Source organism: Rattus rattus, chromosome 8 (assembly GCF_011064425.1).
Source record: "Rattus rattus isolate New Zealand chromosome 8, Rrattus_CSIRO_v1, whole genome shotgun sequence".
Lineage (NCBI taxonomy): Eukaryota > Metazoa > Chordata > Mammalia > Rodentia > Muridae > Rattus > Rattus rattus.
Window position 1 is genome coordinate 80857868 of NC_046161.1, and position 18687 is coordinate 80876554.

General features: G+C 41.3%; 1 protein-coding gene across 3 annotated transcripts in view; it reads right to left on the reverse strand.

The window, feature by feature from the left end:
• Positions 1-18687, reverse strand: part of Snap91 (synaptosome associated protein 91) — a 106536-nt gene that overhangs the window by 35033 nt on the left and 52816 nt on the right. For all 3 annotated transcript variants that reach the window (XM_032909718.1, XM_032909717.1, XM_032909719.1), the window contains exons 10-14: positions 13438-13508; positions 10920-10925; positions 7189-7216; positions 4047-4156; positions 2187-2299 (exon numbers count right to left, since the gene is read on the reverse strand). In XM_032909718.1, coding sequence (XP_032765609.1) covers positions 2187-2299; positions 4047-4156; positions 7189-7216; positions 10920-10925; positions 13438-13508 — 328 coding nt within the window. The remainder of the gene's footprint in view (positions 1-2186; positions 2300-4046; positions 4157-7188; positions 7217-10919; positions 10926-13437; positions 13509-18687) is intronic.

Here is an 18687-nt window from a genome sequence, read left to right on the forward strand (position 1 = left end):
AAATGGGAACCTCACTTGAGGAAGTGCCTCCATCAGATGGGCCCATAGGCAAGCACCTGGACATTTCTTGATTAATGACTGATGTGGGAGGGTGAGTAGTCCTGACTGACCTAAGAAAGCAAGCAGATCAAGCCAGTAAGCAGTGTTCTTCCATGGTTTCCTGCTTCCAGGTCCCTGCCTTGAGTTACTGACTTGACTTTCCTCCTCAAGTCACTTTTGGTTTGCAATAAAAAGCAAACTAAGACATATGAGGAGGAGGTAAGAATGAGTTTGGGGGTGTGGTATAATACATATTATCAGAATATATTATTTACATGTATAAAATAGTCAAAGAACAGAATAAATTAAAGTGTGAACACATAGTGACAAACACATGACAGAATTAAAAATAACACATTCATGTAATATTCAAGTCGTTTTTATACAATCCAATGAATTTATAACTAACATTAAAATTTTAATTATAAAAATTTTATTACTAAAGTTGTTATGAATTTCGTGGCTGAGAAAGTTTGACGTGAGGGTATGGATCTGAAAAGTTATCAAATAGGAAAACACAATATGTTATGTGGCTGCAAAGAATCATTAGCAAAGCAGAACTGAGTATTTAAAAGATTTTAAAATATTTAAAGACGAAAGTCCTTCTGCAGGCTCTCCAGCAACAGTTTTCTTTCTCAATTTAAAGGCAACAACAAAGTTAAAGTTTAGGGAGCCAATTTCCGGAACTATTTAATGATTGCCGCCCTAACAGTTGACACTGGAGAATGGCTACCTGTTTACAATGTCCGCATTTCTAGCTGTCAACTTTAGTTCTGAGCTGCTATCTTTCTGTTACTCTTGTTACCAAGCACCTGAGTAATGAAATGAAAAGATTACAAAGACTCAGGACCGGCAGACTCAGGAAGGAGTAGACAAGTGCCAGTAACGGAACCAGGGGCCCTTCCTGCCTCAATGTCTGAGTTCTGTCCCTCTGACTCCCCACACTGTCCCTGCTCAGACAGAATCCTCCACTGGGACTCTCCACTGTGCAGTCAGGATGGTTAGGACTTCTGGTCATGGGTGTTGCAGTAACACAGCTAATATACTGCAGCCCCCATATTTCTAAAGAGAAAGTTCCCAGCCAGGATGCACTTCTTCCTTTATACTAGCATGCTTTTAATAAGTTCACCCAGAGACTAATTATCTAGGGCAATGTACCTTCATTTGACTGTGTTCCTTACTGTTAATTAAGGACACTGATTCTGAAATGTTCTATTAAATTACAGATCTAGTCTCACAGTAGTAGAAATATTTTCTGCCTGGAAGAAAAAGCAACCTAAAAGGGTAGGAGGTTTTTGCCTAAATGGATACCAACGGCTTTCTATGGAGCCTAGTGGTCTTAGCCTAATGTGCCTGTGCAAATTTCTGTCAATTCTGGTTCCCCAAGTACCCCAGGCCAGCTTTATCATCTAACAGTTTTTCTCTTTTGAATTACCAAGTTTTCCACCATGTTGCTTTCCCAGTCGTGTCATCATACCTTGAACTCTGAATTTTAACGGGTCGTCTGCTGTTGTAGAACACAGCATTCAGAAATGATGCTGCACACCTTTGAGAATCATGAAGTCACTTTAATTTTACTTTGTCTTAGATGTTTTTAATCAAACATTTATGAGGAGGTCTGTGAAACAATTGGAACTGAAATGCCTAGCTGTGTTTTCTTGCAGCCGGTTAGTGTAGGAGAGCCCTTTTCTGATACAAACTAGATACAAACTAGAGTGTAAAATCGATTTCAGTCTCATGAAGTCAGATAAAACGTGAACAACATTACAACCTAGGCACTGTATTTGACTAAACCAAATTGTTAATGCTTCTTAGAGTAACCTGGTAAATTCCTGGAAGGGACTAACCTAAGGTAATCGTTTTTAGAAAATAATTACTAAAAATAAGATTTTAGAATCACAAAAAAATTACTTCTTTTGTTTCAACTGTAGATCATATATACTATCTGAACTTTTGAACTGTAGTATGTGGAATTCCTGTGCCTTTCACAGTATATACTTTGACCAGTGGTACCATCCTGAGAAATTTTCCCACCAAGTTTCTAATAGCATTGTTGATGACCGGAACGCACAGACGATAATTATAGCCCAAATTAAAACGGCCACAGAGAATGCCCCACAACCCCCATGCTCGTCAGGCTCACTCACCTCCCCACGCAGTGGCTCCCCCAGTAGGTGGTGGTACAGGCGCTGCTGCCCCCGCAGCTGCTCCGGAGAAGTCTGGCTGAAGATCAAGGAGATCGCTTGATGGCTTAGCAGAGCTGGAAGGAAAGCAGGCTGCACAATCAGACTCTGAAATATCATAACGCCAAGTGTTTTACAACAAAGACGCGTGCAGAAAATACCACAAAGGCTTGGAATCACTGTAAAAGAATAGGTGTGTGGGCTTTGAGGGGCAGGTGGTCTCCGTTACTCCTCAACTCTGCAGTTACAGCAGAGGAAAGCCACGAACGATACAGAAGATAGAAACAAATCATCACACTCTGTCTCAATAAAACTTTATTTACAAAAATAGGTGATGATCTGGGTAAAATCCCACAGGACATCAAATATATATATATATAAAACCATGTGGGGTTTTTTTCCTAACACAGAAAAAAACTATCCTAAGAATCCATGAACCAAATAATACTAAAATGAATAAAAGTTAATTAATTTATTTTTTTCCCAAACTAGACGATAATACATTGTTTGCCTCTCAGCAGGCTCACCTTCCAAAGAAGCCTAAGTTTTAGTATTCAGAGCATGGGCTCAAACTGCTGAGTGTCCTGGAATCTTACTCATCGTGCAACCTTAAAGGCTTATCCCATGTTACGTCTTCTGAATCTTGATTTTAACGAGCTCTCCTATGATTCCCAGCTACACTCAGATCTGAGGAGCACAACTACCATCCCTCTAGCCCTCAGAGGAGGCTCAGGCTCCCCATCTGCCTTCAAAACCAGCAGCTTCGCCGTTGTCCTTTGACAGACCGTAGATGGCTAAGCAATATTCTACTGAAGAAAGGAGTCTGCTGCTTCTGAGGCCCTGAGGCTTTGCATCAGTGACAGGTATAAACACAACTAGACTAATTAACAGAAAAGGGAGATGTATTTATTACTGAGAGCTTAATTGGGGACATATGAGGGTTCAGGGTTTGACCCTAGCAGCACACAAACATTATAAATAATAAGAGCTTAGTCAAATTTTTCATAAGAAACAATTTATTCTGGTGTGTCAGCAGAAAGCACTTCATTCTGCCAACAGATAAGCAGCAGAAGCAAGCGAGTGCAGCACAGAGTAAACAGGGGAGCGATATGTATATTCATAACTGTTTAAAATAGAAACCTGTGAGAAGCATGCAGCCTCTGGATAGACTGCACTCCTAAAAGAGTCCCAGACACTCTCAAACGAGGCCAGAATCTCTCATGGTGAAAGAAAGATCTGACTCAAAAAATATTATTTGTGGAAGCCTTTCTGGGCTGGTGACTCATTTTAGGGAGTATTGAGATGGTCTCTTCCTATCACCTTAGTAGAGTTCACTCTATGGCCCAACCAATCAGCCTGTAACTGTGAGGTTTACTCAACTGACAGGGTTTTATCACATAGCCCAGTCTGGCCCCTAATTTGTTATATAGTCCAGACTGGCTCTGAACGCTGAGATTCTCAGATTTCTATGCTGCGACCACAGGCTTCTGCCACCTGTTCACGGGTTTGAAGCACTCTGAAACACCTTCTAAGCTCATCACAGGAAGAACTGATTTTACTAGAGACTTTGCATACCATCTAGCCCTAGAAGGACCTGCAGTATATAAGTCTTTCTTTTTCAGATTGTTTCCCTAAATTTACAAGTCACATCACAGGTTGCCTCAAGGATTTAAGAGGTACAAGTTTAATTAAGAGTCCCAAAGAACTCACTTTATACTGGAAAAGTAGCCTCAAGTCACATAGTATCAGGACTGTACATAAAAATGCAACAAAAAGCGATTCAAAAATACTAATGACAGGTTGGCTACAAACTCGTTAACTGACCTGACTGGGGCAGCCGCGGATGCTGTTGCAAATATGTCGACTGGCGGGGACGTGTCGATAGTTTTAGCTGGTGTAGAATTAGGAGATGTAACAGTTGTGGCTGGAGAAGACTGAAAGTGGAGATCACAGCACACATCAAAAGCGCATCTAGATTTCACCGAGCAGCAGGGTTTTGGCCTGCTGACCCATGACCTTCCAAACATTTATTCTGCAACTCCTCACAGGAGGAAAAGCTCAAGAGAAACTGAAATCGAGAACTATAAAAATCACTTTGGCCCAAAGGCACCTTGAGCTTGAACAGTTAAGTGTAACAAGTAAAATTTGCTAAAATACATGCTCTAACATTAGAGTGACTCCTAGTTGTACACTTAAAAATCAAGCTAAACATATTTCCTAAACTTAAAATTGTTAGGTCACTAGGTATCAAAAAGGATCAACAGTGACAACTGCTATAAAACCAGTATTTTTTTTTTTTTGCCTCTCAATCTAAATATACTTATCTTCTCAGACAACGTCAACATCTGGACATTTAACTTAAATACTTCAGAGCTGGCAGGGAATAATTCAAAAGTAATATTTAAGTCGCTGCAATCTGAAGATATGATTATATTTCATTACAGTGTGAAATAAAAACTTTAAAGTGAAATAAAATCTTAACCTTTGGACTGGGAAGATGGTTCCATTGGTAAAGTGCTTGCTATGTAAACCCAGGGACCTGAGTTCTGTCCTCAAACATCTATATACAAGTGCTGTAGGACGTGTGTGTAACCCCAGCACTGGGGGGCCCTGAACACCACTGACCAGCTGGTTTAGCCACATCAGTGATGTCTGAGAGATTTTGTCTCAGAAAGGTAAAGTAGACCTAGAATGAAAAGGTCACCTGATATCAACCCTAGCTTTCAAATACATGTGCGTGCGCGTGCGTACACACACACACACACACACACACACACACACACACACACACACAAATATCTTGTTTCCTCTAATTTTTAAAGAGGTACTAATAGTTTATGTATTAGGATATTAAAATTCTGTGGTCACTATCACTATTCTCTTCTACTTGGTCCAGTGTATTTAACTTTCCAGGAAATAAAATGCGTGAAGCTCGGGAGCAAGCAGAGGCTCTGCCACGAGATTCAAGTTCAACAGATTTGAAAAGTCCCAACAGTCACTTTAAAACAAAGGATTGATAAGAAAGCTAGGGGAAATCCTGCCACTGTAAGAATGTCCAGGACTTACTCATGCTACAAAATATCCAATGGTATCACAGTTCCATAGATACGTAGCTCCCAAGCGTTGGATGCCATGAAGAGATAAACACAGGGCAGTGTAGCTACTGTTGCTGGGAAAACCACAAATGAATTCTCTCTCGGGGACAAAAAGGTTAAGGCTTCCCAGTGGAGCACAATAAGGAACTGGAAAAGAGTAGCTACACAGCTAAGGACATCATTTCCCATGCTCTTTAAAAAAAAAAAAAACAAAACAAAAAAAACCCCTCCAACTTTTATGTAAGACTTGTAAATAGACTTAGAAGTTTATTTACATAAATAGAGTAGCAGGGAGCACATCCGGACACCAAACATACCACCAATATTAGTGCATACACGAAGGTGGACAAAGGCCTATGACAAACGCCTTGTACCAAGAACCTCTAATATAACGGGAGAACTCACAAAATGCAACAGTGACAAACTGAGACTGTCCTAAAGGAAGCCCTGACCCGGCCACACTGAAGAGTCATAACCTGGACATTTTCACACCAGCAGCATGGTTTCAACGGTCTTCGTATCAGTAAAATTGAAAAGATTTCTGCTTAATTGTTTTCTTCAGGCCCTGTGAGAACTTAAACAGCCCGCCAGGCACAGGCAAAGCACATGCCGTTTGGAAACCACTGGCACGGTCTGTAATGGAAGCAATTACATAATGGAAACCATCAAGGAAAAAGCACATCTCTCACACCTCTGCCTACAAAATGCCACGGCAGATGTGAGGTGCAGGCAGTGAGAGCACATGCTCTTTTCAGGGAAAGCCCTCATCCTGCCCTTTCATTGGCTCAGAAGGAGAGATGGCTGAGGGAATTATTACTAAGAGGACGTTAGCGGGCGCGCTTGGGGCAAAGGCACCTAATAACATTCCCCCTGTACCATTAAAACACACATAGCACCCTGTGCCGACCCAGATCACGGATTCACAATATGTGAAAGGAATTTTTAATTATCAAACATTGTACAGATATGTATGTTTTCAGCTGTCACATAAGTACAAGAAAAATCTCATCCGTTTAAAAACTGGGGTTCTAAGAGAAAGCCAAATCACATATAAAAATAACTTAATCTTTTTTCAAAAATGTAAATCAAGTGACCCATCTGTTCTACTCCTAGATGCATACCCTAAGCAAATTGAAGATGGAGTCTCAAGCAGATACTCCTTTACACATATTTTAAAAAATTTATTTAATTTGTATGTGTGTGTTCCCAACTGTCTAAAAGTACCATGTGCATGCAGTGCCTACAGAGGCCAGAAGAGGGCGTCAGATTCCCTTTCAACTGGAATTACAGGAGGATGTGAGCCACTCAGTGTGGGTGTTGGGAACTGAACCTAGGTCCCTCTGCAAAAGCTGTGATTGCCCTTCACCACTGAGCTATCTCTCCAGTACTCAGTCAGACATTTCACACTATAGTTACATCAGTACTGTTTGTCATACTGACAATCTGGAAGTCACTCAAATACTCATTGGAGGAAAAATGAACAAATGGTAGTGTGTGAATGCATATGTGTAGAAGACTGCTATTCAACCTCAAAAAGGAAATCCTGGCTTCTGAAGCGAAGACCGATTCCCAAAGACATTAAGACATTAAATAAAACCAGTAACTTAGGAAAGGACAGACTGGACCTACTCAGATGAGGTATTCAATTTATAGATGTGGAAAGAAAGGGGGTTTCCAGGGACTGAGGTCAGGGGGCGTGGGCATTACTGTTTCATGACTCTGGACTTTCATTTCTGGAAGATGGGAAACATCCCGAGAGTGTGTTACGGCACGACTGCTGTATCACAGTCTAAATACGCTCACTGCTTTGAGCTCTACCGTGAACGATGCTATATGTAAAAAGAGAAGACCAGAGAAACAAACCAACTTACCTTACTTAATGGAGAGGGAGCACCAGATCTAAAGGAAATACAAGAAAATAAAACGTGACTGCACCTGACTTCATCCGGCGTCAGATTATTTTCACAGAGCTCTTTATAACAACAGAGGAGCTTAGAACACTTGACTTCAGCTCAGTGATATCCTTTCCCCAATATTTCCACTGACTTACAATCCCTTAGCGGACATTCTTAATTTCAAAACCATCTTCTCTCCAGTCATGTATTAATGCTTATGCCTATCAAAAACACAGTTCAATTCTCAATTTCTAAAACTTACCCAAGGTTTCTGAATATGTACACTATGTAAGCTGATACCTGTTTATTATTTCAAAAAGTTAGGAAGCTCAAAAACAGAATCATACATTGCAGTTCATTTAATTTCAACTGAAGGAACCCTAGAGGAAAAAGGACAAGATCCCGTGAGCTGTGTGAATGAACCAGACCCACCATGCACAGCCACACTCCTGCTTGTGTATTGTATTTTCACGCCTGTAATGGAAACCTTTAGAAAAAAATGTTCCCGTGTTTTTTGTCATAACCAGTGGAAGTCTGGAGAAGAGCAGTGTCCGTGCTTAGTTCTGATTAAGGAGAAAACAGTCTCACGGTTAGCACTGGTTCTAGCACATGTCACAGACAGACACATGTCTGAAACGTCTGCCTGTGCAGCTCACACTTTCCCAACCTGGGTGGGGGGAGCATAAAACGAGTAAGACCAAAATGAAGCGAGCACACTCCAATGCTAGCTGTGGTCAGGTCAGCTCTGAGGATGGCTGTCACCCAGCTCAGAGCAGAGGTTAGTGAGTGGGAGTCTGTTCAACACCGTGCAGTCCCACCTACTCACAGACACGGTATGCTAGCTTTCCTACCGCATGCAAGCCCGTAACTTCCCACTTAAACGGCTCTGCTAAAGTGAAGTGATTCCGTTTTTTCGTTTACAGAAAGGGATTTAGGAACCAAAGAATCTAGAATAACATAAGGTCGAAATCTCATGAACTTTTGGATATTTTCCCACTCACATCATTTCCTTCATACTTATGGAAAGGGAAGGAAACTAAATATATGAAGAAAAAAATTCAATAAAAAGGAAAAAAAACCCAAGAAAACAACAACATCAACAATGTTTACTTGGCAAAAACAAAGAAACCACAAACACCCTTGACATGGTCACTTTCGGAGAACAAATCCCTTTTCTCTCAGTCAGGTTACATGAGCCAATTCTTTAAAGTACTTGAGGGTGGGGGTGGGGGGTGGGGAGAACTGAAATATTTAACAGTCAACGCACAGATACTGGTAATAGCTTCCTACCTCACAGCAAGTACAACTAAAACTGACAGAATACTGCCCTCTGCTGTTAAAGAACTCAATTTCAAGCTGTGTGAGAAAGAATTGTAACTGGTACCTTCATCTGCATTTAAACCCCACAAGGCACCCTTACCAGCAATACCTGTAGCTACCCCACGGATTAAACAGACAAGCAGGGAGTGGGCTGTCTTTCCTGAGCTGACAGGACACCCGCTACATTACACTCCTGTCTCTCCTTACCCAACTTCATCACAGGGTGCTAAGTTCTGGTGCTAAGTTCTTTGAGGGGAAAGAACACATCCTGCTGTTTTATTACCTGAGCGTGTTATACGGCATCTGGCATTGGGGGTGGTATTTAAAAGTTTAAGAATGTATTTATGTGCTTATTCTATGGTTACCAATGAACCAAAAGTCTTGAGAAATTGTCTTTGGCCTAATGAAATAGTTCAGTGGATTAAGCATGCTTCCTGCTAGGCCCAATGGCCTGAGTCTGATTTCTGAGACCCATGTGGGATGGAGAGAGGCAACTCTCACAGCTGGTCCCCGCCCCTGCCCCATACATACAAATAAATGATATGTAATAAATGATATGTATCTTACATGGAATAAGTTGGCAACATGGGTGACCTGTGTCCCCACTGACTCTATCCGGCCTTTACTTGACATTTGGTCACAGGTATTTCTATGGGGCCATTGATCACTGATTAAAACCTGCTCCAAACCTGTCCAATACCCAGAGCTTGTCTCTGGTCCACATTCAACTCTTCTCTGACAAAGCACACGTGGGATGGCACATCGGTCCTTTTCCTGCAGGTCATAAATGGCTGCTTCTTGCTTGATATTCTATTCTACACATTTGGTACTGACACTTTATGAGAAAACGCTACTATATCTTGCGTATAGACAACAACAATTATTGCAGACCAATACTCATTTATAATTTCATGTACAGTATCCTGGTTGGATTTTTGTCAACTTGACACAAGATGGAATTATCTTAGAAGAGGAGCTCAGTTGTGAAAACGCCTCCATCAGTGTCTATAGGGCATTCTTTTGATTGATGGCTGATGTGGGAGGACCAAGTCTACTGTTGGGTGGGTCCATCCCTAGGCAGGTAGTCCTCAAAAATAGAAGAAAGCAGGCTATGCCGGTAAGCAGTGCTCTTCCTTTTCCTTGGCTTTAGTTCCTGCCTCCTGGTTCCTGCCCTGATTGATTTCTTGCCTTGACTTCCCTCGTGGGTTGACTGTAAGCTGTGAGGTGAAGTACACCTTTTCCTCCCTAGGTTGTATTGAGTGTGCTAGTTATCACTGCAATAGAAACATAACTAGGCCTTACAGAAATCTATATTATATCGGATCAAGTTGGGAAAACTAACGCAGTACTGACAATTTGAAACAAGAATGAATGCTATCTATATTGTAACCTAAGCAAAAACTCCAAAACGCTAAACATACGCCTACTGGTTTATTTCTATGAACATGGCAGACGCCAATGTTTCTTTCAAAGATGGAAAAAGGAAGCTACAAAAGAGGAAATTATGTTACTTAATGACACCTCCCCCAACAATAATTCCTATGCAGCACAAATGCTATCCAGAAAAATACGTAGATGTAAAAGCCTATAAATATTTACAATTTTAATTAGAAAAGACACCTGCAGCTTCCTGCATGCTCGCCTCAGCACTTAGTATCATTAATTAATTAGTATCATTAATCTCACTCCTTTGAGCGATGAAGGAGGAGAGAGAATCTACAAGGGTGTGTCTCACAGCATTGCGCTCACTCACTGCGTGTCAGTGGACGAGAGGTGCTGAAAGCAAATAGCATTCTACCTCCCAGAGCAGCTTTTCTTGTTTTGTGCTGTGTTTTAAGTCAGGCTTTCTGTGCAGTCCAGGAACTTGTTCTGTAGACCATGCTGGATTTGAACTCAGAGATCTGCCTGCCTCTGCCTCTAGAGTTCTGGGACTAAAGGTATGCGTCACCTGTGCCTGGTTTAGGAGTACCACAGCAGACATTCGCAAATGCATATACACTGTCACAGTGTAAGAATGGTTTTGTATTGCTACAGGATGGCAGAGAAAATATCTTCAAACCATTTATGCTCCTTGTAAAACTGCCCTGGCCTCCTACAGTGCACCAGGAGAAAATCTTTCACTTATCAAATAAAAATACCATTTCTAAAAGTTAAGAGGGTTTTTTATACACTTAGGAGATACTGTTAATTACGATCCAACAAGACCCAAAGGAAGCAAAGCCATCCTTGCCAGTCACCTTAGGAGATAAAAGAATACATTAAGATAAACACTAATGGATACTAATCAATTTTCAAAACTCCAAATACCAAATATGGAATACCAGGTGCTTTTTGTTTGCATCTTTAGTAATTACCCAATGCAAAAATGGTAATAGCGTGGTACTCACCCTTCACTTAAGTTCCCATGAAAGCACAAACATACAGAGAAGAAACGAGTTAACTATTAAAGCCTGTTTTTTTCTTAAAACCAGAATAAGCAGAAGACACCAAAATGTGGTTTGAGCCAACTACTGAAAAGAATCTGACAAGCATAAAGTGATTTAAAAGGCGCTAGAGAAAGTGACTCTAAGTTGAATGAATTTGACTACGGAGTTTTAGTCCCTGTTTCTAAAAATGCCTAGCGGCCATTTTCCTCAGGCAGCCCTCAGGGGCCACAGAGGCAAGCTCAGAGCCAAAGGTCGGTTAAGGAGCCTGAAGATGGGGAGGAAGGCACTGGTGAAGGATGTGCTGGAAGCTTTAAGGAAGGTGGGGAGCTTGGCAGTGCTCAGCCTGAGAAACACACACACACACACACACACACACACACACACACACACACACACACACACACACACACACACCCCTCTCAATAAGGAGACCGTGCATATGCAAAGCCCTTCAGCTACTGTGGGGTTCTCAGCTTCCAACTGAGAGTGGCCCCAGCTATATACAAGAGTAGGTGTTTTAAACAGTTATGTGTTAATCTCACATCACAAGCCATGCAACCACAGCTACACTGGAGAGCAGTGTGGCCTTCAAACAACCCAGAGAGGTCATGTCATCTACTACTCAGGCTGCGCAGCCAAAAGTACCTGAAAAACTCCGCTACTGAAAATGTAAAACCACACAAGTACACCATACATAAAACTATACTAAACTAACTTGGGGGGAGGCGACAAAAGGAACAGCACATAGCTGACGAAATAACTACAAAAATGTGGCATTAAGACATACAGCTAGGGCTGGAGAGATGGCTCAGTGGTTAAGAGCACTGACTGCTCTTCCAGAGGCCCTGAGTTCAATTCCCAGCAGCCACATGGTGGCTCACGACCAACACCCTCTTCTGATATATCTGAAGATAGCAACAGTGTACTCATATAAATAAAATAAATAAATCTTTTTTAAAAATGACATAAACCTAGGTTCTTCAAGAATGCTGTGTGTGTGTCTGTATGTGAAAGAGAGAGAGAGAGAGAGAGAGAGAGAGAGAGAGAGAGAGCGCTCATAAGAGAATTAAATTTTCACAGCCCTGCCATTCACAAAAACCAAACCAACCAACCAATCAAATCTGTGTCCATCCTGTAGCCCTGCAACAATCCATCCTTACGCTATCTGATGAGTTGAGTGAACTCCAGCTCGCTGGGAGCACCAATGGCGACCTGCAGGCTGACTATGTAGCGGGCCCTGCATAAAGTGTTCAGATAGCAGGGTATAAAACAGTCCCTACACTTACAATCAGAAACTCTCGTGGAATTACACGTGTGGATGAGCAGACGGCACAAGCAAGCTCACAACTAAGGGAGGAGGGCTTCATAAGAAGGCGGTGTTGTAAAGGGTCCTTCCAGGAGGCTTAGGGTCTACTTAACCGGGAGGAGGGTAGCTCCAAGGCTGAGGGAGTAAGGGGGTACAAGGAATAAATGCCGGGAAGCACATGATGTCTGTTACAGAGCTGGGGTGGGGAGAGGGACCTGGGCATTATTTTGTACACAGTGAAGGAAACAGCTGAATTAAGCACCCAAGCACAAAGGCAGCAGAACAAGAGAAAACTGCGAGTCACCGATTGCCAATCTACAGAACGATTCTGGGGTAATGTCAGGAGCGTGGTGTCCCTAAGGCTTATGGGGAGGTGTGTCACTGGAAACCACACTCGAAAGCCTTCCTTTTCTCACACTGCAGTTGGGAAGTCTCAGTATTCAAGGGTGCTTGGAAACTCTGATTGCTTGGTTACAACCGATCGCAATAGCTTTAGCTTTTAAAGAGTAACTTTTTTAAAAAATTTATTTATTCACTTTATATCCCAATCATTGTTCCTCCTTCTGGTCATCCCCTCTCACAGTCCCTACCCTCATTCCTTGAGAGAATGGAGGAGCCCCTGAGATACCCTCCACTGCAGGGCTAGGGTCAGACAAAACAGCCAAGTTAGGGGAATGGGTTCCACAGATGGGCGACAGCTTTAGGGACAGCTTCCTCTCCCATTGTTGGGCCCTACATGAAGACCAAGCTGCACATCTGTTACACATGTGCAGTGGGCCTAGGCCCAGTCTATGTATGTTCTTTGGTTGGTGGATCAGTCTCTGAGAGCTCCCAAGGGTCCAGGTCAGTTGACTCTGTTGGCTTTCTTATGAAGCTCCTGGATCCCCTTTGGGGCCCTCAATTCTTCCCCCAACAGAAAGAGTAACTTCTAAAGACATCTGTAAACCAGCAGGTCCAGCCAACCTGCTGCAAACCATGGATTCTTCTGCGACATTTCCTGTAGGCAGGCAGCCTGTATAGAAAGGGTAGGGGTTTCTGAGGGAACCCAGGAGACTGGCGGCTAAACACAGGCTGAATCTGCACTGGAGTAAGTTGTTACCCTGAGAACTCCCATTCTCATCAAGAACCACTTGGTATCTTTCGTCTTATTTACGGTATATAGACAATGCGTACTTGTTTCCGGGTTTCTTTCCTTCTAAGGTATTTAGATGTTGTTCAAGGGTCTCCATAAGACTGCTGGGAGCCTACAATAAGAAATAAAAACAAATGTCTGTGTTGTTCTCTCTCAAGCCAATCACACTTTAAAATCACTGTCGCACTGTGTGGCGCAAGTTCGTGTGAGCACCCTGCCTGACGCCATCCTACGACCTCTGGCATTTCAGACTTTAAATTCTGTGGCGTCTCAGATAGGCCCATCTTAAACAGACTTACCTCCACTGCGCACCCAGTGACATTACAACACGGTTTTGGTGAAGAGTGTTCCCTGAATCAGACAGGTGCCTACTCAGGACTAAGATCAAGTTCACTACTACTTCACACAGAACCACAGCGAGAAAGAAATAGTTACATCCAAATCCAAAACTATGTACCCAACACAAACTTATAGAAACTTGAAAATACAGTAAAAATTCAGTTATGCATGCCTTGTTAAATATTAGGAATTATCATCACCATAATTTAAAAAAGCGTTGAGTGGCATTAAGAATGTGACCTTAATACAGAGTGGCAATTAAGATTTTCCAAATATTACTAACCAATATAATGTAATAAAATTTTGTATTTTCAAATAGATTTGATATATTTCAGTCCTTAAAAATTCAATGTTTCTGGGGTTGGGGATTTAGCTCAGTGGTAGAGTGCTTGCCTAGCAAGCGCAAGGCCCTGGGTTCGGTCCCCAGCTCCGAAAAAAAAAAAATTCAATGTTTCTGTAAAATTTCAGGCAATGACAATGCTATTCTATTGTACATTCAAAGGGGACATAATGTTCTCTACAAACATTTGTCCAATCTACTCCTCAAGCATTAGAAATGAAACTTGCTTTTTCTCTTAATGTCAATGAGACCTCCACAGGACAGAGGTCCAGAGAGAAGCAGTGGCTGCCGAAACGTCCGCATACATTTATAGGCTCAATATGGTGTCTGCTTTTTAATGGGAAATTAAATTCGAAGGACTTCACACTAACTATGCTAACTGTCAAAGTATAAAAATATTATAAGGAATTATATAATTCTACCTTTCATTTGTGCTTAGCAACATTAAATCAGATGCTTATTTAAGTTTTAAAATTTTTGGACATTTAAGTATTTAACACTAATTTTTGCTTTTATGATAGACTCAAACTTTCAACATTTATGTGATTACTATAATTACATGAGTATAAATGCAAATTAAGTATAAAATTGTAACTATATGTAAAAAATCACAAAGTGTATAAACATAATTGACTTGATTCAAATCATCAATGTAGGATGGCAACAGCGATCTCTCTTAGCTCTGCCTAAGAAACTTCAGGGTGAAAAAGTTGTCAAGATGCCTGGTACGTTTGGAAAATGACTCGAAATAGAATGTCAAATACAGCTCAGGTGAAGACAGCAAACTCTGGCTGAAAATAAACTTACTAAGTTTCGAAAATGAATTTTTAAGGTAGTTCACTGACATTTTGTTCTGCACATTAGATTCTCAAAGAAACAATCGCTAGGTAAACATGCATTGTGACTTTAAACAGAAAAGAAAATGTAACTGGCTTAAACCTCCATAAATCTGCATCTGATAACCTCACAGTCCTTCATCTCACGTCTCGCTATAAATGTGTGTGTGTGTTACTGAGGACAGTAAAGGTGGCCAAAGAGGCAAGAGAAAAGATTTACACCTTTTTTTTTTTCATACAAATTATGGTGGGAAACACGTATCAAGTCATGGAATCTCTCTTTGGTCATAAGACTCGTGTTTTCTACATGTGAAACGCGCTATAAGTAAAATATGACTTTTTTTTCTTTTTGCTGAGCTCATACAAAAGCTTAGGAGCAAACACAATTTATAATAAAAATCTAGAGGAAAACATGGGATAGCAAATGCTCACAGGACACGCAGTCTAGGATCTTACTGTGTAGCCCTGGCTGGCCTCAAATTCACAGAGATCCTCCTGCCTCTGCCTCTCAGGCACTGGGACTAGAGGGGTGTGCCACCTTGGTGGGTGATGTTTTAACAACTGAGAAACACACTGAAAATGAGATCGCAACATACGAAAAGGGAACCTGTCAAGAGGGTGACCTGCCCCAGGGGAGTTACTGAGCAACACACTCTACGTGTAACTCAGATGAGCCCTTTATCCTAGAGGACTTAAAAACAATGCCTTAACATTTATAGTTTTTATAGGGACATGTGGAGTTCCAAGAGAGACGTCCTTTGATGGGAATGTCCAGGAACACACGATGCATGGCCTCTTCACTGTTGGTGGGACAGTGACACCTGACACAGTAGGCAGTGGGTTACGGTGGCCTCCTGGACTTCAAAGCAGACATTTTCAGAAGGCCTCTGCTGGGGTGAGAGAAACTTAAGGGAACACCGGGAGGCATAGCATCATTATCTTCTCATTTCAGAAAGATGGCCACGTGGATAAGGTCAACCAGATGGATGCACCCCACCGGCCAAAAGAACGGGTGACAGGCAGTAACAAACGTGCCACAGAGTCGTCAATGACATGATCTGTAAGAGGAGCAGCTTTTAGGTCAGCCGAAACTCCAGCCAGCAAAACCCAAGAGCTTTTCAGAAATGGAGTTTAAACATTGGAACCCACGCACTCTGAACAGGAAATGCTAGTATGAGGATTATTTTTTTGAAATAAATTCATAGCCTATTGTGGTATCCAGAGTAAAGAAAAAAATGCATCCACTATCATTTATATGCTACAGGTCATAAAATCAAGATAATTCAGATTTTTGGATTAAATCTCAGAAATCACTCCTGGTGCTGAGAAGTAGTATTTTAGCTGGAGAGCACGTTCTCTTACGCCTCGAAACAGTACTTTAAATATTATCTGAAAACATCAGCGATCCTCACAAGTCGTTTGTGGTGACTACATGCACAGGTGTTTATGGTCCACACTCTCAGGTGGAGATGTGTTTCTCCTGTGCTCACTTCTTTTTTCTGTAAGAGAAATTTTAATCTTCGGAAAATTTTATTTCAATAGGAGTTCCTTCTGGCCACCATTGTATCTTTAAATTTATTTATTTAGCAAGGGGAAAATTGTTTTTTCTTCAATGGAGTCTCACTGGTATATTAACTACACACCCAGCAGCAGATGGCCAACACAAAATAAACAAGAAGGTACTTCTGTAGATTTTTTTTTTAATCTTATGTTTTGGCATTTTTTTTAATTTTACCAGCCTTTTGTTTGTATATTATGGTTTCTGATTTTATGCTTCTATGGAGTTTTTTTTTTTTTTGAGGTGTTTGTTTTGTATGCTTTTTTAAAATTCTGGTTTTGTTTGTTTTCTAGAGACAAGAGAGAAAGAAGGTGTGGGATTTAGGTGGCTGGGGAGGTAGGGTGGGTCCAGCAGGAGTTAGGGAAGGACAAATGATGATCAGACTACACTGCACGAAAAAAAATATTTTCAAGAAAAAAGAAAAGCGTTTGAGTTTGCTCATGAGTACGGTACCCACAGAGGCCAGGATCACAGGGCTGGAGTTACAGGCCCTTGTGAGCCGCTTGTTTTGGTGTTGAGAAAAAAAACCTAGGTCCTCTGCAAGAGCAGCCCTGAACCATAGCTCCAGCCCCTATTTAATTCTTTTCAGACAGACATTTTGGGTCACTTCTGTGGTAGATGGAGTGCCACAGAAGCTAGGTTGAAGCTGACAGCAGACATTCATTGATGCCACAGGAGTGAATGGGTCCATATAACCTGGTACTGCAGACTCACCTCTAGATTACTCCTGATTTAATCCTCTCTGAAGGATTAGACTTCAGAAGTCTCACGTTCCTGCTTAAGCCTGACTGTACTGTGATAGGACTAGGGGTTCCTGAACCCCCGGCTCAGTGAGACTCCCCTCAGCCTGGAGAGAGGGTCTTTAATAGAGGAGAGTTTATGGAACTGGTGCATGTGACTCACAACCACAGAGAACACATAATCAAGCGACTAATTAAGACATTCCAGAAGCACGCCATAGTCTCATACTGGAATTTAAATGCACACTGAATTTAGTTAGTGGAGCTTTTATGGGGTGGTAATTTAAAAATAAATACTAATATTGAATTTTATGCTGCTCTTTAGCTCACAAGAAAAACAGGATAGAATGTTCTGGATTTTAATAGAACAACTTTCTCCTAGGCTTCCTGAGGCCTGGCACGTACAGTGCACATCATTAAATATGCTATAGAGTTCTCGAGCCATGACATCAGCTACAGTGAGTATTCTGGTATCATTAAAAATGAAACCCAAGTATGTGCCCCATCCCTTAATGATCTGCTATCATTTTCAAAACTGAAAACCAACAAGGTATTTATACGGTCCCTTGACTCTCTCATAGCGTCTAGACTGCCCAGAGGGAGACCTGTGAAGGCCTGTTCTTGCCTGCCGGGCTCCCCTGAACTAAATAGCTGGTTTGCATTTATCCACAGCGAGGGTTGTCTATGGTATAAAAGAAAATTGGCTATTTCTAAAAACTACTCACTGAGCTAAATACGCAATATCCTTTTTAAAACATGTATAGTATATTTGGAATACATAGAAAAAATGCAGTGTGGTGTTTTGCTATAGATGAAAAAAAAATGAAAGCATCCTGATGTTACAAAGATAAACTTAACTCAACAAAGAGGTTTTTGAAATAACATTTCTTGCATACTTAATAGTTACCCATGCTAAAATATATCAACACCTTATTCAGGTATATACTTCAGTAGACCACACTAAAAGGAATAGAAATATTGTAACTAATATTTTATCTATGAGTAGGGGGCTGTCTCCCCATAAAGAATGTACTGTCATCCTGCTCTGAATTTTTCAATGAATTTTACTTGTATGAAATTTTGGTATTTTATACCTTAGTACTATAAAAAGAGAAAGCCCTTACCATCAACTTTCCTAACTTTTAATAACATTTACATATTGTTTCAAGTATGAAAATATCTCAAAAGATTATAAAGCTGGCAAATCAATCAGATACAATGTGACATTATTTGAAAGTGTAAGAGAACAGCCCTGCATCCTCTGGCCACGCCCTTCATTACGCCCTTCATGCTGCTTCTAGTAAAAGGACATGTGGGAGACTGACGTTTGTCATCACGGGGTGTTTAAAACCCACCAGCTCCCATCAATCATACTGAAGACCATTTATAACCCTGTCCTCCTCCTTAGGAGCTGTGCACCTGACATGGCTGATGAGTGATCTCAGCTCTCAGTCATTTAAACACAGGGCCCAGAAAAA